The sequence below is a fragment of the Sclerotinia sclerotiorum genome, genomic scaffold, assembly GCF_000146945.2.
Source record: "Sclerotinia sclerotiorum 1980 UF-70 scaffold_5 genomic scaffold, whole genome shotgun sequence".
In the NCBI taxonomy this organism is placed as follows: Eukaryota; Fungi; Ascomycota; class Leotiomycetes; order Helotiales; family Sclerotiniaceae; genus Sclerotinia; species Sclerotinia sclerotiorum.
Window position 1 is genome coordinate 2,037,918 of NW_001820831.1, and position 21,762 is coordinate 2,059,679.

A 21,762-nucleotide genomic window follows, 5' to 3' on the forward strand; every position below is an offset into this window, starting at 1 on the left:
CGATTGTTTCGTTTTGGCGCTTCTCCAGCCTCTTAATTAAAATTACACTTAGGCCCGTTTTATCACACTTTATCATACTTTACCACACTTTACCACACTTCACCACGGCTGCACCCACCCACCCACCTTCTAGTTTTCCACCTAGCTAAACTTGCTAAACAAACGCAATCTTTAAATTTTATCTAAAGGAGCCAGCTCTTGAACTATCTACGTTCCGATCCGTTCCTTAAGTCGATTATCTAAAGCATCAAAAAACAAAACAATCAACTACTGCGAATCGCAAAACAGAGCAGAATAATTGATTATAAAACACGGATAAGTTACAGAAGGCATTCAGATTGAATAGGTTATTTGCGAAATTGGGTGATATGTTATGATATGATAACGATTAATTACGAAACGAGGAGCTGAAGTTGAGAAGAAGAAGTCCCTACCTAAGGGTGCGGAATAATGGCTGAGAAACGCGATCGATATGGTGTGCGGGGAGATCCATCGATTGCGCCAGGAGGAAATGCTTATGGAAATGGTATTGGAGGACGAGGGTTCAATGGACGCCCGCCCCCAGGTTCAGGATTTGATGCCGATGACAGCTCGTTTTTAGGCCGTGGAAATGAAAGATATGATTCTATGCCCCCAAATACACCCATGACACCTTACACACCTTACACACCATATACACCACATACACCTTATACCCCAATGACTATGGGATATGACGGGGGAGAAAGTTCTCTTTCAATCGGTACACCGAGGCATGATCGATATTATGGCGGGGAGAGTGCGGTCGCGGGACGTCCAGCAGTAACACCAGCAAATGCAGGATACCAGGGTGGAGTAGGCTCTTATAATGTCGGCACACCACGAAACGATCGATACGATGGCAGAGAAACTTATGTCGAAAGGCGCGATCCTAGATTAGGAAGATATAATCCTGCTGAGAGTACCATGTCTGCTGACACGCCGCGAACTGGTCGATTCGATCCAGCTATGGAAAGTTCTATCGCGCATCCCGATACGCCACGTACCGCTCATTATGACACCACTGCAACCACTATGTCAATGGACCCATCGCGAACAGGACCATATGATAAAGATAATACAACCACGGCAGCACCGTATTATGATCCGGCACAAGCGCGAGAACGTGAGCGACAAATGATGGAACGGGAGAAGTTCGAGCGAGAGGGAGGAATGCGCCGATCGCCAGGAATGGTACACGGCCCACCAAGTACAAATTATCTGAGTACATCTGGCTCATCTACTTCATCATACCTCGATATTTCTCGCAATTATCCTACCAAGGGTTTTAGCTTCAGGTCCTTTTTCACGACGCCGTCCGAAAAGTCCGATTCAAAAAAGAAGAAGGAGAAGAAGAAAAGTAAGAAGTTGACGAAACACAATAGCTCATCAAGCTCCTCTTTGAATGAAGATCTAGCTTTCGGAACTGGATTTTTGAGATACAGAAGGAAGAGGAGTGTGAGAGCTAGGGATGGAAGGGACAGGCAATGGGAGACCGTTGGATATAAGAGTAGCAAGGAAAATCTGAGAGATACCCGACCTGCCATAAATGAGAGACCCACGAGCGGGAAACGACTAGCTACCGATGCTGAAATTTTGGCTGTAGGTGCTGGACTGGCTAAGCTTGCAAGAGACCATATTAAAAAGGAGAGGATTGGCAAGAATGGGCGTGGTGCTCGTGAGAGTGCCAGTTCCTCTCGCCGAAGAGCCAGTCGTGACACCGACCATAATAATGATGATGACGCATGGGAATCGGCCTCTGATGACGAATCAGACTCAAGTGTTGATGCTGGTTTGGCGTTCGGAGGTGGTAGTAATGTCGGCAAGAGTAAGGGTGGCTTTTTCGGACGCAAGAGAGTGCATGGACCAAAGAGTCGAAAGAGTAGCGTTGTCGACCCAAGACTTCTTGGACCAGTGAACTCCCTCAATGGATATCTATCAGATAGGCAGGTCGGCTTTGAAGACGTGCAATGGGAGTCGGGCAGCGATTTCGGGCAACATACTTACATCCCTTATAACCATCAAGATAGGTATGTGCATGAGACGTACATACATGAAGAAAGGATCCGGATAAGCAGGACTCAAAGTGGTGGAAGTGGTTCTCAGGCCCCTCTGCAACAAGTCTTCCCAGTTCCGACTGATGACCCTTCCCGGTTCGACGCAGCGCGAACGTCTTCGTCCGATTATAACATTCCTAGGCCAGCACCAGTTCCTCTCCAACAACCTCAACCCATCACTCCGGTTTCTCAGAGCGTTTACCATGAGCCTAGCTATGTTCGTTCCGAGTCTGGCGGTATCTTGAAGAATTCTTCCGGTAGACCTAAATCTCTCGCCGGAGCAGCCTTTGCTGGAGTGGCTGCAGCTGCTTTCGGGGCTGTGATTTCATCTGCTCGTCGAGATGAAAAAGAGAACTCCCGGGATGATGAGAGAAGAGATAACCGAAGTTATAGTGAAAGCGCTATCAGTAGACAAGAGGAATATCGCAGAGAAAGACGCGAGGATCATTACTCAATTGCTGATAGTAGCATCTCCAAACCTCGGGATGACGAACGAAAAGAGCGCCGTCGCGATTATGATCAATCTTCTATTGCTGATAGTAATCTCACATGGGATGAAAAACGAGAAAAACGTCGCGAGGAACGAAGAAAAGATGACTCCAGAAGCTCAACATCTAATTCTGATCGTGACAGGAATCGAGAAAGGACTCGTGATGATCCTGATGCAGCCGCAGAAGAGCGAGAGCGAAGAAGACGAGAGAGACGTGAAGAGCGTCGTGCCGCTGACCGCATTGAAGATAACTATGAAGAACGACGAACCCACGTACTTTCTGAAATATCTGCCATTGCTCGCACGCCCACAGACCCATTCCAATATCAGCTTACAGAGTCACCTACCCGTGAGGAAAGCTCCAACCGCCAATCTAGAGAACAATCTGAACCAAGTGTCGTTACCATTGCACGTGAACCAGACTTTAGCTCGAAGCGAAGCTCGTCTATCAAAGATACATCTCTTGTCTCCCGTTCCGATCCACCTATTGATGTTTCTGACGAAGATGATCGGGAGCAACAACGCAGGGACCACGATAAAGCTCTTCATGATGCCGAACACTCTACAGCTCCTATTGAAGCAGCAGCCATCTTAGCTGCCGCTACTGTTATAGTCAGCGAAAGCTCCCGAGAATCAAAGTCCTCCAAACGAAGAGGCGAGAGACGAACCGACTCCGAGGATGTAGCAAAAGACGAAGTATCAACTGATGACACTGAAAAATCACGCGATGAAGTTATGGAAGAAGCAGATAGAGCTTACCGTGAGATCGTCATGGCTAGGAAGGTTGCTGCAGAAGTTCGCCGTTCCCGAACTCCATCACCTGAGCGCTCCATCATGGACAAATACGAGGAAGAGCCGGAGGAAGAACCACCACGCATCGTCACTCCTCCGGGCATGCATGAACGAAAGAAAGGTCCATATGATGCACCAAATGCTGACTTCGTCCTGGATTTTATCATGACGCCTAAAGATTTCAAGGTCTACAGCATCCCGAGCAGGCGATACAAGGTTGACGAAGCAGATTTGAAGGGTCCATTTATGACGAAATATGCGGACTCTGGATTAAACCGGCCTCTCTTGAATTTGGTCGTCCCTACTCCTATCTCAACACCATCACCGGAAAAGCAATTTGCAACCGCCGTTAAGAATGGAAATGGGAACAGGAAGACTGACAGCTCTAGTCGGTCGGATGATCGCTCGAATGAGAGACGCCGTTCTGAACCTGAACCTGGACCTGAACCTGAACGTTATTCGAAACCTACGGTTGAAGAGGAAGAGCGTGAAGAAATTGCTACGCGATCGCAAAATGAGTCAACCCAATCCCGAGTTGAATACCAGGATCGCGAACAAGAACAATCATATTCATTGGTGGATGAATTGGTTGATGAACCTAGGGATAGGATTCAGGGCCGCGAACAAGCCCAAGCATATTCATTGGCAGACGAGCCTAGGGATAGAGATCAGGATCGTGAAAAAGTTCAGTCATATTCATTGGTAGATGAGCATAGGGATAGGTTTCAAACCCGTGAACAGATCTCATCATATTCATTGGTAGATGAGCCTAGGGATAGAGATCAGGATCTTGAACAAGCTCAATCGTATCAATTGGAAGAGGAACCCAGGGTTAGATTTCAGGATCGCGAACAAGCCCAATCATATCAATTGGAAGATGAACCGCGTGATCAAGACCGTCGAAAGCGCAGCACAAGAGATATACCTCCTATTGTTGTTGCTCCAAGAGTAGACCTTGTTCGCTCATCTGAAGTTTCCGTTCCATCTCCCACCCAATCAACCGTCTCAAAAGCTGTTACTTGGGGTCCGAACGAGACTAAGCACTTCGAGGTTGAAAGTCCAACTGAAACAAGGGATGAATTTATCTCTGATTCATCGCCAGAAACTCCTGAGAAGCCAAGATATTCGGAGCCAAGGTCGGAGCCGGAGTCTGAACCAAAATCTCCAGGCGGATGGGCTGCAATGGCTGCAGGTATTATCAATGCAGGTGCAGCAGTAGCCAGCCCGATCGGGTCTCCTAGACGACCTGAGGTAAGTGAACTTGCTAGAATTTTGAAAGCTAGGGAGAAGGAGCGTAATGAGAGGGCTTATGAGTACCGAGGCGTGGTGGTAGAGCCTGAGAGTCCATACGGAGAGCCAAGGCGTGAAAGCCCACCAAGCGATATGAGGAGAGACAGCCTGCCTCGTGAAGTGGCTGTCGAATCTGAAAATTCTCGTGCAGAGTCGAGACGAGAGAGTCCTCCTCGAGACACAAGAAGTGAAACTCTACCACGGGATTCAAGACGAGACAGTCCGCCAGGAGATGCCAGGAGAGAAAGTCTATCAGAGAATACGAGAAGAGACAGTCCATCTCGGGACACTGAAAGACAATATCTCCCTCAAGCAACTAGAAGAGATAGCCCGCCTAGTGTTGGCCCTAAACCTTCCTTGCTACAATCTTCACATATACCTGGCTCTTTTGACGACGATTTGGATTTCACTGCAACAGTGGCAGCTGGTTTGCAAGATACTGGCTTCAATCCTGATCTTGTTATTGAGGATCCTGCGTTCCGAAAACGTGACTCTCCACCTGGCTCTAATGAATATGCATACAAAGCACCATGGGCAGAGTCCATTACTGACGTTTCAAGCACCCCTGGTGAGGAATCCTCAAATCGTGGGTTTGTCATGGGTGAGGTGCCAGAGACCCCGAAGGATTGGTCGAGTGTATCGCCTGCCGACGAGGAATCCTCAAGGCTTGCTAGGAAAGAACAGAAAAGACGTGATAAAGAACGAAGACGAAGTGGTGGTGATGTATATTCACCAATGACAGATGTCATCGTTGAAGAATCAGAAAGCTATTTTGATTCTTCTAGGCAGAGCAGAAAGGAACAAAAGAAACGTGACAAGGAGGAAGCAAGAAGACAGTCGCTTCTGAGGGAAGAATCTTCATTTGTTGATATCTCACCCGATGGCGAATTCGTTGAAGAGCCGGAAAGCTACGTCGAGCCTGTTGATACTCCTAAGAAGTCTAAAAAGCCATCTCGATCATCGACATACGATAACGATGACGTTGATCCATCTGTTTCAACACCGAAAAGGAGATCCAGCAAGCGCTCTTTAACTTACGATGGTAAAGTCGAATCTCCATTGCGTGAAAGCCATAGATCATCATTGCGTGAAAGTCACAGGAGCTATTCTTTGGATGATGTCAAAAATGGCGACGAATCAAAAATACCAAGAAAGTCAAAGGAGAGATTGCAAGGCAGGACCGATTCTCCTGATCCTTCACAAGTCCCATTACCACGTTCTGAAAGTAGTCGCGAAGAGCTTGACCTGTCAAGAGAGCCAGAAAGATCATCACGTCGTGAAGGTGATCCCTTGTGGGCGTCATCTCGTTCAATACTATCTGCTGATAGCAGCTCAAAGTTTGACGAAGAAGATTCGCCACAAAAGAGCCGAAAAGACCGCAGCAGCATTAAAGAAGACAATGAGAGTGCAAGATCAATTGCTTTGGAACCCACTCGCAATGAAAATGAAGATCCAAAGAAGAAGGCAAAGGAAACAGCGCCGCGAAAAGGTAGTGGATTGTTTGGTTTCTTCAGTGGTTCTAGGGGGGATACATCAAAAGAAGAGCCAGCGAAAGGTACTCGCGACGACGCTGACGAGGCAAAAAAGAAAAAGAAAAAACGTAGTTCAACATCGGATGGAATAACTGGAAGTCAACCTTTCGGCGATTTAACCCAAGTGGCGTCGAATGATGCAAATGGCCAAAGGTCACGCGGTGAGGATGGTGAGCAAGAATTTAGGAATGATGGAGAGAAGAAGAGGAGTAAAAGCTCAGATTCTAAGAAGAGTTCTTTTTTAGATAATGCCGGCATCCTTGGCGCGGGTGCCGGCCTTGCTGCTGGTGCAATTGCAATTTCTGCTCAGCATCAACAGCAAAATGCCGCTAATAATAATGATAGCGAGGGGACTACGGGGGATATGGGGGCTATGGGAAAGAGAGGAGAGCAGGAAATGGAGGAAGATATACTGGATCCAGAGATTATCGAACGACAAATCAGACCCTCAATTGACCCTCAATATGGAGATCTTTTACCATTACCGCCAAGTGGTCCAGTTTCACCTAATTTTGAACCAATTGATGATCTGCCCAAACTTCCTGAAAGTCGACCTGGAACCCCGGAATCTGAGAAACGTACTGTAGGTACACCAAGGGAGAAGACCCCGCGAAACCGTAAGAGCTTGCAGGAGACACCGGTAAAATCTCCAAGCCAAAGTGCCGTGCCCTTAAAATTCGTCATGGGAAATAGATCCAATCCGGCATCACCCATCATGACGAGATCAACTGGTAATACCCCCTTTCCGGCTTTCCAATTTTCTCCAATTCCAGAATCAGCCATAATTCCAAGATCTAGATCTAGGCCTATGTCATGGGACAACACCAAGGAATTCCAACCCCTGTATTTATTAGAGACTAACAAACGTGGGTCTTTTGTACCAGAAGAGTTAGTTGAGCCGCTCCCACATTTACCACTGTCCCGCACCAACTCCGAGCTTGACGTGGCGGATCTACCCGAATCGGGCTTCTTGGAAGAATTGGACCTTCACCGCCCTTCTCTGGACCCACTTTCAACCAACCTCCCCTCCGATGATCTCGCCTCCGGAGAATCCACACCGACTACGATAACCTTTAGGAAAAATTTAGCGCCATCAGTGGAGTTTCCTCGAGATTCTTTCCCCTCAATAGAAGCAAAGCAAAATTTACCTTCCGATGTTCATTCTCGTGAACAATCTCCACCTAAATCAGTAACTCACGCCATTGGAGTCGCAGCAATTTCAACTGCAGCTAGCCTTGCTACTGCATCTCGTGACACAAGCAATGAACAGGAACCAAGATCTTTTCATCAGATCCAGGACCAGAGCGGAGACAATAGTTCAGAGTCATCCGAATCACATGACATAGCTGTTACACGAGAGAAGTCATTACAAACCTTTAGTGAAACTTCAAACAAACAAGACATGAGTATTGAAGAGGAAGTCAAACCGACTGAAGAATTTCCTTTGTTCGAACCTAAGAAGAATGAAAAGATTGGAGAAGGTTTGCCGCTAGCATCAGATGATGTCAATGATCAAACTGAGAACCTTTCGGAGCCCGTTCAAGAACCTGAGCCAGACTTTATTCCAACTGAGGCCGAAAATTTCGAGCCCGTAGATCAAGTCTCTATTCCATTGTCCAAAGAAAAGAAGGGTAAGAAGGGGGAGGCTGAATCTTTGGGGACGGAACCGGACCCAATACCGGAAATCCAAACCATAACCCCAGGCCAAGGGGATACACAAGAACTAAGCCTCGACCATGCTTCAAGTGAACAGCATAACGTGACCGAACCAGGCCAAGATATTGCCGAAGAGGTAGCTACTCCCGTTGATGTCAAGCCACTTGGATTTTTGACGGAATTGAAGAATGAGAATACAAATGAGGAAACAGGCAAAATTGACCTATCTTCCGAGCCTGAATTTGAGATGGAAACTGTGGACAGCATAGAACCTTCTGAACTCATGGATAAATCCCCTCCAGATGACATGCCAGATGACAATCAACAACAGCAAGTGCCGGAGTCTAGTCAAGGAATTGTGCAAGAACCTGTGCCATGGGCCGAGAATAGCTCGGTTGAGGAATCCTCTATTTCTAATTCAAAGACCGACAATGAAGCAGAAAATATCACTCCTGAGATGGAGGAACTCTACTCGGAGCTAGTGGTTGAACCTACGACTAAGATGCCCATACAAGAACGATCACGCGAAGAATTCCCAGAGCTTCATCGAGACATTTCAGATCCATCTTCTCCCCTGATTAACCCCAATTCGCCAACCATCAGTGATTCTACACTACCTGAGACACCGGGTGATATCACCCCCATAGTCGATGTATTTGCTAGATCTAAATCGAACAGAGACGAGGAAAAGGCCATGAAAGCGAAATTTAACTCTCTTCATCCAGAGCAGGAAGAAGTTGTGATCGAACCTAGACACAATCAACCTACCGTTTCTCAAATTCAAGAGGATACTTCTTTAGATTTGTCTCAAGATCCAGTTGAAGAAAGAATTGCAGAGCCTGCTACGCCTGCCGACGCCAATCCGGTGGAAGAGTCCTTGACTACGCAGTCCAAAGAAGACAAAGAGGAAAAGGAACAGGCTAAGCGGGAGCAAACTACGGATATTGAGCAGAAAGTTTCTCCAGTTGATACTATTCAAGAGCTGGAGCAACTTCCCGAGGTTCAAGAAAGTGATGTTGAGGAAAATTCAGTGCTCGATGACATTCCCGGAAGTTTTGCCCCTCCTTCGCCCAAGCAGAATGAAGAGGAGAGAGAAGATAGTAAGGCTGCAGATTTAGAACACCCCGTGGAATCACAAATCCCTAGTCTTATACTAGAGCGTTTGTCTGAAAGGCCAACACCAATGATTGGTCCCGGTGGTTGGCCAGAAACTCCCGAGAGTGTATCGGAAAAACCAACACCGGTGATTGGTCCTAATGATTTGCCAAAAACTCCCGCTGCACTCCCGACTTCCAGTACAAAAGAAACTTCTAAATCGAATGTTAATGACTACTTGCCATCTGCAGAACCTATAATTCCAGTTTTTGCTGCTGTAACTGCTGCACTCGGCGCTGCACAACTAAAATCCGACGAGACTTCTCAAGAAAAAATTGGGCTTGATGGTCTTACTTCCGGGTATGCTAAGGATCAACCTAGTCCTGAGAAACAATTGCAAGAGGAATTCGAAGCAGATGCTATGCCAAAGGATACTCCTAAAGACCTGGGTGAAGATATTACCAAACTTGATGAACATCCGGGCGACTATCAAGAAGATGAGCTATCCCCCGCTCCCCAATTACCTGCAGAATTAGTTGAAGAATCTGAAGAGGAAAAGGAACGGCAAAGTGCTCCTCAAACACCACAAGACGAACAAGTACAGTTCTTTGATGAATTAGAGCAAACTCCTGGAGCTGAGCGTCAAAAGGAGGAAAAGTCAATCCTCACTGAGTCTGAAACTCCTAATGGACTTGATGCTGAATCCCAAGAGGACCAACTGACACTTGTTGAACAATTAGAAGATGATTTCGAGTCGGGTATTGGTAAGGAGAAGGAGCATGAAAATCAAAATCAAGATGGTCAATTGCCTTCTGACATCAACCAATCGGATAATGCTACCAAAGAGTTGAACGAGCAAACAGATATGCCTGTCTCTCAGCCGGAGATCGAAGATCTGACCAACGAACCTGTACTTAAAGAGCCGAAGGAGATTGATATGACTGACGAGAAACAGCAGATACTCGATGAAAGTGCTTCTGTTGGTAACATCATTACCGAATTGACTGCATTGGGAGAGACACCTTCAATTCCGCAGGAGCAGGAGAAGATCGAAAACGTACATGTCTATCCCGTTATTGCAGAGCCAAAAGTTGCAGAGCCAGAAATTGCCGACAAGAGGCCCATTGATTTGATCATTACAGCTCCAGAAGCTGAGGCCTTGACACCAAGCGAGAAGTCCGAGGAACAAACGAAAGGTGACAGTTTACCATCATCCGATTTTTCTAAAGAAATCATGGAACCGGAAATTGTGGAGGAAATGAAGCCTGTTGATGTCCCTGAGCAACAACCTTCCGAGGACTCTTCTATCATTGTCGACCCTGAAGCCGAACTTGCTACTCCTGACAAGAACCAAGATAATATGATTGAGCCGACGCATGTCGAGGACGCTTCTCTATCCCCGACTGTAGACGAAATTAAGAATGGGGAAGCCAAGGTAGAAACAGTAAAGTCTCCTGATATTCAGCAAGAAATCACCGTCGCTCCTGAAGTACCTTCTATTGTGAACCGTGGGATTGAGTTCTCTGCACCTCCCAAGAGATCTAAGAAAGATAAAAATGAGCGCGGCAAGCAAGAGCAAGACTCAATTGAAGATCATATCGTGTCCATAGACATTACACCTGCTGATGAGTCGTCCAAAACTGAGCCTCCAGCTGAGCAACAAAACACCGCACCTGTCGAACAAATCATCACTATTCCCGCCAAAGGGTTAGCTCCTTACGACATGCTGCCAGCCGCACCAATGACAGCAGGGCTTTCTGGACTTATGGGTCCCTTGACAGGAAGAAGGTTGAGTGTTGTGGAAATGGTTCGAACTTTGGGATGGGGAAAAAAGAAGGATGATGCAGCTATAGCTGCTGCTGAGCAAGGACTTCCTCCAAGACCATCCACAGCACGCCCCGCATCTGGATCTGATGCAACCCACGGTTTTCCCGAGTTTTCTATGCCAAACGCTGTTGAGGGCGGACCCACCACAACACTGACGCCTACTTCACAACTTAGGGAATGGGCTTTGCCAGACAAAGACTCGGAGGAGATGTCGGAGAAGGGCCAGAACATTGTAAGCCCAGATACCGAGGCAATTCCAAGTATAGTCGTTGAGGAAGAACCTCTATCCACTAAGCCCAAGGAAGACACCACCAAAAAATTCTTGGAACCACAAGTCACAGAACTGAACGAGGATTTACAAGGCGACCAATTATATGAAAGACGTCCGGGCAGGAGACGTCGCAGCATATTATCTTACCTACCGGAAGAAGCGTTCAAAGCAATGAGAGGAGAATATGTCACGATCGAATCGATAACTCCATCCCTGACAGTGGACCCCGCTTTCATCCAGCAAGCCCGTAAACTCACTTCTGAACCAAGTTTCGATAGGCCCGTTCAAGGGGAGAAAGAATCTGAATCTGTACCCGAGGTCTCGAGCGAACAATCGACAAAGGACAACAAGGAGCATCAAATTTTGCAATCTTCGGTGTCGGAGGACATGGCAAAGGAAGAGGCTGTTGATGCGTCTGAAGATGCTGCTATTGAGGAACCTGAGATTCAAACACCAGAAAATCATGAGCCCTTGGAGATCCCACATGAAACTGTTCCGGAAGATGTTGAAGCCGCTGAGGTGCCATTCGAGGATGTTTCGGAGGCCGTCGTCGACAAATCTAGCGAGCCTGAGGGATTCCATCGTGAGGTTGCCCAAGAGGACGTTTCCGCGCCACAGCCACAGACTGAGCAAATCCTTGAGCCAATGGTTGAGGGGTCTGGCAAACTTTCAAAATTTAATGGTGCGACTGACCAGGAAAATACCTTCATGCCGGAGCCACTGCCTGCAGATTCTCCAGAACCAATTTTTGAAAGATCAGGTGAGTTCACTGGAACGCCTCGCGATTTCAGTCAAGAGGATATTTTTGCGCCACAAGAAGCAATTGAGCATATTCTCGAGCCAAGTGCAACTGGCAACGAGCCTTCTTTGCCAACAGAATCCATTTTCGAGGAAGTTACGAAGAATGTCGAGATTCCTGACCAAAGTCATGTTGGTGAATCCTCCTTGCCGAGAGAAACAATTCCCGAAGATATCATGGCATCTGTTGAGTATTTGGAGCCTAATCCAGGCCTTCAGGACACTTACTTGACGAGAGAACCAGTTTCTGAGAAGCCTGACAAGAATACTGAATCTGTCATGCCAAATACCGTTGATGATTTCCCTTTACCAAGACACGATAGTCCAGAGGACGCCTCAAGAGAGATTGAAAACGCCGAGCCAATTCACAGTGTCGAAGACAAGGCCTTACCACGAGAACCACTCCTTGAAGAAACCAGCAAGGATGCCAATGAGTCTTTGTCAGGACAAATTACCCCACAGGACTCAATAAACATAGAAATACCTGAGCCGATCCATACTAGTGAAGAGAGTTTCTCACTTACGGAACCTGCACCAGAAACTGAGACGGCCAAGCCAGCATCAAGCGAAATTCTCACTGCCGAGGAAACGGAGTCTCAAAATGAACCGGTTTTACGTGGTTCGAACACGTCCAGGAAGAACAAGGAAGACAAACTCGAGCCAGAGCCTGAGGTGCCAACAGAAGTCACTCGGGAGCCTGAAAAACCCCTTACTGAGGAACCAATGTCAGAGAAGCCTCTTGAAGCCAAGGGATCGTTTGGCCGTGAAATCTGTGAGCAGCCTGTTGAAAAATTGGTCGAATCCACTGAAACAGAAATCCGCGATCACTTAGGTCCTGCTTCAGTGCCGCTTCCAGAGGAGCCTGTCGCTGAGTCCATGGAATTTAACGAGCCGGCTTTGATACCACTTCCCGAAGATTCTTTCAATGACTTCATCGAACTTAGCGATCCTACCCTGGTGCCAATGCCGGAAGATTCATTCGATGAATATACTGAAGTTAATGAGCCTACTTCCATACCACCGGAAGATCCTATCAATAAGTTTAATGAATTTAACGAGGCTGTTTCGGTGCCACTGCCGGAAGACTCATCTGAGGAATATATTGAAGTTGATAGACAAACTTTTATGCCACTACCGGAAGAGTCTTTCAATGAATTCATTGAAACTAATGAGCCTGCTTTGAAGCCACTTTTAGAAGATGAATTCTTTGAGATTAACGAGCCTGCTTCAGTGCCACTCCCGGAAGACTCTTTCGATGAGTTTATTGAACTTAACGAGCCTGCTATGATGGCACCACATAAAAGCATCATCAACCAGTCCGTTGAACTTAATGGACCTGCTTCAGTACCACTCCCGGAAGGCTCTCTCGATGAGTTCATTGAACTTGATGAACCTACAAACTCCGACGTTCCAGAACCGTATGTTGAGGATAGTATATCGAATTCAATCCCCGAGAAAGATTTCGTCAATCCAGAAGTCAGGCAGCCTAAAGTTCGTGAGAACTTGGATTACTTAGAGCATGCTGCATCGATCCCACTCCCGGAGGATATTGTGGAGCAGACGATTGAAAGGCCTGATGTTACAGTCCCTGCGGACAGACGAATATTGGACTTCTCAGGACCGGTTTCACCAGTCTTTACACCGGTGCTCTTGCCCGGAGAGTTTCTTCCAGCAGAACCATATGCCGAGACGGAAATCAGAGCTGTCGAACCAGAATCGGAAGAAATGCCATTAATTTCAGACGTCCCGATTGCTAAACCTTCCGGCGAAACAACCTTCAACGAACCACAAGAAAGTGAGGTTATTCCCGCGGAGCCAAGCCAAGAGACAGAGCAGAAGCCTATTGAATCGACCAGGGGGCTCATCGTAACTTCGAGCAATATAGAGACAAATAAGTCTATTTCTGAAGACGACTTTGTTGAGCCAGCCAGTGACTTGTCGATGGAAGCGTTTGACAAAGATGAGAAGAAACAAAATTCGGAAGTCGAGATGCCATCAGCTGAAGATATTAGTACCAAAGCTCCAGTGATGTCTTCAACAAGTCACGAGGCTGATGACATACCACCTCAAGCTAATGCCCAGGATTCCGTGCAATCAGTTTCAGAGAATGGGCAAACAAGCGATGAAAATACCATTCTTCCCACACTGAAAGAAGTCGATGTTAGGCAAGATAATAATTCCGAGACAACTTTAAAGCCCTCTCTCGAAAACCAAGAAGACATCGAATCCGTGTATAAAGATATTCACGACTTGCCTGAATCAAACTCTACAGACGCCTCAAGTGATAAATCCCAAAACGACATAAAGAACGTCAGACCTCTCATCTTAAATCCCCCAGGTGAGCTTTCTACACAGAGCAACTCAAAAATGACCCCCTTTTCTCAGCCGGTTGTCCAACCTCCAACAGAGGAACTTCATCGTGATATAACAAGTGAAGAGACTGCAGGTGCCACGGCCGTGCTGACTATATATCAAGAACAGACATTCGAGCCTGGACTAGCAGAAGAGGTCTCCAACCCCTTTGAGGAGCCAGTTATTGAGTCAATGATATCACAACCACAGACGGATATCCTTCAGGAACCAGTTGTTGAGTCCGAAAATGAAAGGGAAGAAACTGCTGCGCCACAGGAATCAACTGCACCGCAAAATCCAACAATTGAGTTAAGAATTACCAACGAGGAGCCAACCCCTTCATCCCTTCCAATTATGGAGCCAGATATTGAGACGGAAGAAGCTGCCGTACCTCGGAAGTCAACAATCGAGTCAAATGCCAATGATGAGGAGCCATTTCCTTCATGGGACCCTATTACTGAGCTACAGCTCATGAAAGAGGAAGGTTTCATCTCCGAGGAATCAACATTCGAGTCAACAACGTCGCAACCACAGACGAATATCTCTCAAGGCCCATTTGTTGAACCAGAAACGACAAAAGAAGAAAGCTTTGTACCTCAAGAATCACGAATCAATGAGGAAGGGCCAACTTTTCAACAAGAGCTAGAAATTGAACCAAAAGTCTCCGATCCTCCAGTCAGTCTTGTACAAGACTCGGCGACTAGCCCAATATTCTGGAAAGAACAACCTGTTATCCGAAAGCCAGTCATTGAAGTCAATAACCCCAAGCCAGAAGAAATCGCCTTGCCAGAATCGCCGACTGAGTCGAAATCATTTGAGCCAGAGATGATATTACCACAAGAGTCTGTAGTTGAGCCAGAGACTATTGGAGACGTCCCAATCATTCAAGAGCGTGCAATTGATTTTCCAAGGCCAGATCTTGAATTAGATGTCCCACAAGGAGTACCTCTTAAACAGAGTGTTGTTGGGCCGGAACATATTCCTCTGCCAGGATCACCAATCGAACAGGAGGTTTTTGAACCGGAACATATTTTTTTGTCAGAGTCACCAATTGAACTGAGTGTTGTTGAGCCTGAACATATTCCTCTCCCAGGATCACCAATCGAACAGAGTGTTGTTGAGCCTGAACAGATTCCTTTGCCAAAATCACCAATTAACCGGGAATTTTCTGAACTAGAAATCCCGCTTCAACGGGAGCCTATCTACAATTCACACATTTTTGGAGAACCAATGCTGACTCAAAAGCGCCCAATCGATTCGGAAATCTCAAGCCCTGAACCAGTGGTTCCTTTAGATTTACCCCTTGGACACAAGGTCTTCGAGCCAAGCCAGATCCCCTTGCCAGAATCACCACTTCACCAGGAAACTTTTGAGCCAGAAGCCCTCGTTCGACAGGAGCCTAAAGCAGAACCCTCCATTTCAGACCTTATGAAGCCCATGCAAGCCGAACCTTCAAAGGAAAGTCATCTTACTATGACTGAAACAAGAGAAAATGAATGGGTCTGGCCTGCCGAGGAGTCGAATGAAGAAAAAAAGAATGGTGAGAGTGTCGCTACATCAACAAAAGAGCCATCTGATGTTGCGCATCAATTAGAGAACCTTGGAAATGCGCCACTCGAAATAACAGAGCCTCTGTCTGCCAGAGACAATGCAAGAGAACCTGCGCAAGAGGTTTCAGCAGACCCCGATGAAGAGTCGTTTTTTGACGTTGTAGAATATTTCACAGAAGAGGAGATTGAAGCGGATCTAGCCCCTCGGATTTCACAAGAGCAGGATGTAGTCCCTAGTTTAAAAGAGTTCATGCTGCATGAGTACAAGGCGGTACCCGCCGAAGAGTTACAGAAAGTAGATTTACCACCAGAGATGCTAATTGAGGAACATGCACAAGGGGAGCACAGACCATCAGAAGATGATGTCACTGGGGTCTTGACCAAGAATTCCAAGGACATAAATGATCGTGAGTTTGGATTTTCTTCACCGGTACAGTTTATCCCCAAAGACACCCAATTAGGAGTACCGGATGTTGAGGACCTAGTACCTGCAGAGATAATAGTCGATGAATTCAAGGCCAAGCCAACTGAAGAAATGCCAAAGGAAGTTCAACAACAAACCAAGGGCGAATGGGGTCCGGTTTCTACTAAGAAATCGGAGTGGGACAAGAAGGGTCGTGAATCTTCTTTGTCCACCCCGTTGGAGCCCGAGGTTCCCATTGTTGCTACTGAGCTTCCTGAGGATATACCTTCAAACTCTGGAAAGCCTGGAGGGCTCCTACCAACTATTGACGATGTATCTGATACTCATACGTCTTTCCAGATTCCACAGGTTGAAACACTCGTTCGCGCGGATGATAATTTCGATACCTCGCCCGACAAGAAATGGAAGGAAATTCCAAGCAGAAAACTTGACGCAGAGTCACGACCCCTGGCCGTACCCAGTACTGACGCTGTATCCGAAGCCCAAGACGTCAAACCCGCCGATCTTTTCCTCGCCTCTCCTATTCCAATGAGAAATATCGTGCAAGCGTCCCAACCTATTGCGGAGCTGGGGATAATTTTACCCATCACCTCGCCCTCTTCATCCAAGCAAATTAGCGATGAGCCATACAACATTTCCACTGATTTATCACGAATTGGTTCAAAGAAAGACAAGAGAAAACGCCAATCAACGCTAAACCTGGACACGCCTCAAGATGATCGAAGTACCTTTTGGGCAGATGAAGTTCCGGAAGCGGAAGTTGTGAGGGCTGTTCCTGTCATTGAAGATATTGGACGAGATGAGTTCTATTCCCATATTGCCAGTACGGTCAAAAAACCACAAGCGAATGAATTCTCTAGACCACCAGCCAAGAAAGGAAAGAAAAATACAAATAGAGAGTCGTTTAATATCGAGGATTTTCGACCACTAACAGAAGCAGATCTACAGAAAATTGAGCCAATGAATGAACGCAAAGAAATGCTTTCTGTGGTACCTGCAACTGCTGCAATTGCTAGTGAAGCCGATTTGGCTCGCGAGAGCAAGGGGCCAGAAATTGAGCCTGTCAAGGAAGAGGAAAACCAGCTAATGCAAACGTTACTCGACAATGGAGAGGAGAGACAAGACATGGATAATGGAAGGCCAAGTGACGACATATTTAATCATTCAGGATTGGACGACAAAGACCAGAATACGTCTGAGACGAAGGATGAGTTTGGACAGCCCAGTAATGATGGATTTCGGGAGGAACATACGATTTTAAAAGGACCAGAGCAGATTGAAAAGATACAGGAACCGATGATTGAACAGCACAGAGAATCAGAATCCCGAGAAGTTGGTACGCCTACACCTCGCATTCCTGTTCTGACTGATGCAGAGTTTGTTCAGGAGCCAGAACAGATGGAAAGGACACAAGAACTTATGATTGGAGATCCTAGCAAATCTGCAATAGTCGAGGCTCGAGAGACCCGAATCCCTTCGCCTCTCAGTCACGTTCTTGACAACGCGGATTACGTTCAAGAACCGGAGCAATTGGAAACCACGCAGGAGAAAACTATCGCCGAAAGTCTTGCCGAGCCTGCGACAACTATTGTGCAAGAACCAGAGCAGATGGAAGCTCCCCAAGGCCAGGAAGCACGTATTCCTGCTCAATCCAAAGCAGTGGAAGCTAACATTTTGCGGAAGCCAAAACAAATGGAGACAGTCCAGGAACCAATGGCACAAATCCCTGTCAGACCTTTGATAATGGAAGGTCGCGAAACCGTAATACCGACACCTCTTCGCCATTCCGTTTCCGATAACGATTGGCAGCTAGAAATTGAAACAACACCAGCTAGCAAATCCTATGCCTCAAGCATATCTCCAAGTCCAGGAAGGTCACCAACTGCACAAGAGCCTCGAGGAGATCTACCAGAAGAGTATCTCTCTAGGCATTCAAGAAGAGACATGGAGAAGAGAAAAAGGAAGACTTCAATTGAAGTTGAAAATGAGCAAGATCTTCTACCTGCACCAATTCAAGAGGCCTTACGAAATATTATCGTCGAGCCCCGAGCTCGACGCGTCAGTCCTTCGCCAAGTCCATCTCCGACGGCCGAACGAGCTAAACGAGCTAGATCCAGGTCCCGTCCTCCATCTCGTCCTGGTACTCCTGGATTGACAATGCTACCGGAAGAGCCAGAGGAAGAGCATGCTCAAAATATTGGCAATAGAGACAGTGCTTTTGTTAATGACTCACCAACTCCTCTGCAAGGCAACTTCACCAACAAGCACGAACTTGTTCGTGACAGTGCTATTCACTTAAGAGACAATTCGCCTTCAGTGCGTGTCAGGTCCCCAGTGTCATCAGCCGATGCAGCTATTGACAGCATGGAGTGGCCTCCCGTGGATGAGGATGCCGGTACGGTTGATCTCGAGCAACCGCAACGACCTAAGGTTGTGGAAAACTTAAAACGTCATGATCATGGAGTTGATGATCTGCCATCTCAAAGACACAGAGGAGAAGAGCACACAGATCTACAAAGAACACAGGCAATCCATAGAACGCCCTCCCCTCTTGAAGGAAGGCATAAACTCACTCGCAAAAGCTCTTTGACTCGTGGAGAGCTGGCAGAAGCGAATCATGTAGACTTTGTCCGATCCCAACGACTAAAGGCATTCCAAACGAAATCCAAAGAAAAGCTATCTGAACCTCATCAGGCAGAACCAATCAACAAACCTGTGACCCCGGAAAAGGAACATACAAGGCATCGTGTTCACCGTTCCGAATTGCCAGACGCCCAATATCGCAAGCCAAAAGAAAACAAATATGGGGACCTTGAATCTGTTAAAACTCCAAGGGCAGAACAGCGAAGTATTTCTGAGAGTTCTCCAGCATTGTTTGGAAGTGCAGCTCTTGCAGCGGCAGGATTGGGATTTGCAGCAGCAAGGAGATCAAGTCAAGAAAGTCGACCTTTAAGTGCTCAAAGTCACAAAAGTCAAAAATCCGCTTCAAATATCAGTGTTGCTCGATTACGGACCCCAGCTCCATTAGATGCGCCCCATCAGCCACAGTTTCCAGATAGCGCTAGTACCAATCGTTCGTTTACACCGCCACTCCGTCGTACCGCCCGAAAAATTAGCGGGGATCTAAAATCGCTCCGTCAACAAAGTAACATTGATCTCGCTAAGGAAATTGGTCCAGCCTCTCTCGATACCGCTACATCGACATCCTCCACAAATTCTGCAAATCCAACTGCAAATGAGGGCCGAGCCAGGGCGCAAGAGATGGCTGACGTCTATGTAAGTTGGCACAAATCTGAAGATGAAAAATTTTCACCATTAATAAAAATAATATAGGATGGCTACGGCGAAGGCCATATGGGCTCACCAAGATCCCCTACTCGACCTCACAGTATGCGACGACGACAGAGTATGCAAGTCTTGGAACTCGAATCCAAACTCGATCAATTAACTGCGGAAAATCGTGCGCTCGCAGAATCAAAAGCTCATGCCGAACATATGCTGCGATCAAGCCAAGGCGCACCTGCGGCTTTGGTAGAAAGGGATGCGGAAATCGATCTACTCAAACGAACACTATCGTCGATGCAAGATGAAGTCAAAAGACTGACGGAGGTCAATGCGGGACTTACGAGCGCAGCTGTTACACTGGGTCAACAACATAATGCACGATATGGCATACTCGAATCACAACATGCGCAAACTTCAAGAGAACTGCAGCAAGCTCGCGAAGCTCATCACAACCTCCAAAACGAGGTGGATGGCATTATACACAATGCTATACAAGAAAGAGACCAAGAAATCGCATCTTTGCGATCCCAATTGGATGTTGCTAAGGAACAAATCCGAGCAATGCAAAGGGAGATTTTAGCTGCCAAAGCTGGCGACGCTCAATTCTTGACCATCCGGGATGAAGACTATTTTGATGGTGCCTGTCAACAACTCTGCCAGCATGTGCAGCAGTGGGTACTTAGATTCTCGAAATTCTCCGATATGAGAGCTTGTAGGCTCACGAGAGAAATTAATAACGACAAGACCATTGACCGGTTAGATAACGCCATTTTAGATGGTTCGGATGTGGATAACTACCTCGCAGATAGAGTAAGGAGAAGAGATGTCTTCATGTCAATGACAATGACAATGGTTTGGGAATTTATATTCACTCGCTACTTATTTGGCATGGATCGAGAGCAAAGACAAAAGCTCAAATCTTTAGAGAAACTGTTGTCCGATGTTGGACCATCATCGGCAGTTCATCAATGGCGCGCAACCACTTTAACCTTGTTATCCAAACGAGCATCGTTTGCGAAACAGAGAGAACAAGATACTTTAGCTGTGGTACATGCTATCTTAGAGACACTAACAGAAATCTTACCTCCACCGAGCCACCTGGAAGATCAAATCGAGGAACAACTCAAGCGTGTTGTTAAAGCCGCTGTCGATCTCTCAATCGAAATGCGCACCCAACGCGCAGAATACATGATGCTACCGCCGCTCCAACCAGAATACGATGCCAACGGCGATCTCGCTAGCAAAGTGTCTTTCAATGCAGCACTCATGAATGAACGCAGCGGAGACACTGTCTCCAATGAAGAACTCGAGGCACAAAAGGCTGTCGTTAGAGTTGTGCTCTTCCCACTTGTCGTGAAGAAGGGCGATGATTTAGGACAAGGCGATGAGGAAATCGTGGTTTGTCCTGCTCAGGTTTTGGTTGCCAAACCAAGGATAGGGAAAGGCCGTGTAGGGAGGGTTTATAGTCCTGCTAGTGGGGATGTGGACAGGAGGAGTAGCAGTAGAACCCCGGCTAGTATGCAGAGCAGTATGCCTGATACTAATGTTATCTGAAAGAAATGAAAATAACGAGTTTATGGATGAAGAAATGAGTGGAGGGAGGGATATTAGAAGGATAAACTGGTGGAATAGGGAAGGTGATGAAATAATTGATATCCTTTGGGTTCAGGTGCTGATGGACGAGTTGGATCATGTGTTTTAATATTTTTTTTTTTATTTTTTTTTGTCTTCGACGATTTCCCGATTCATTTTGATGATTGATGATGATGCTATGCATTTAGCGATCTCTAGCTACGGCTACGATTTTTTCTTTTCACGTCGCAGGGAAAAAAGATATCCATATTTTAACGACGATCATGACCAGATTGTAGTATTAGATGACCTTTATTTACTCAGCTTAGTTTATGAAATCAAATGCAAAACTAATTTAATTTGATTTTGATCTTCAATACGATTTATTTGAGTGATGTTCTCATCTAGGTGATGTTAAAACTGGAAGTTCAGTTCTCGACATTCGGTGATCAACAATCATATACCAATACAAGACTAGTTCTAGTATAATTTATCCTTCAACTTACTCACTGCCAGTAAATAGCTCGGTGAAGATTTCCCAATTACTTCCTTCCTCAGAAATGGGTTCAAACCCAGAAAAGGCAAAAGGATATACGGAAAAGTGGTACTTTGCATGTTACCCCACTACTCCATCTTTGGATCTGAAGCGTTGTTTCTGGCAGCGTGGGCAGAATTTGCCATTCTTCTTCAGTCTATGATGATATGTCGGGGAGAAAGAGGTTTCTAAGATTACGCATGATTGGACGATGAAGG

The 21,762-nt window shown here is 46.5% G+C and overlaps 1 protein-coding gene across 1 annotated transcript; it reads left to right on the forward strand.

Moving 5' to 3' along the window:
• Nucleotides 1-450: 450 nt before the first annotated feature.
• On the forward strand, nucleotides 451-20,991 carry SS1G_04758 (hypothetical protein; the record flags this gene model as incomplete). The annotated part of the gene is made up of 3 exons (XM_001594900.1): nucleotides 451-2,048; nucleotides 2,217-19,428; nucleotides 19,486-20,991. The coding sequence occupies 3 exons, from the start codon at nucleotides 451-453 to the stop codon at nucleotides 20,989-20,991; spliced, it is 20,316 nt and encodes a 6,771-aa protein (XP_001594950.1).
• Between the last annotated feature and the right edge of the window lie 771 nt (nucleotides 20,992-21,762).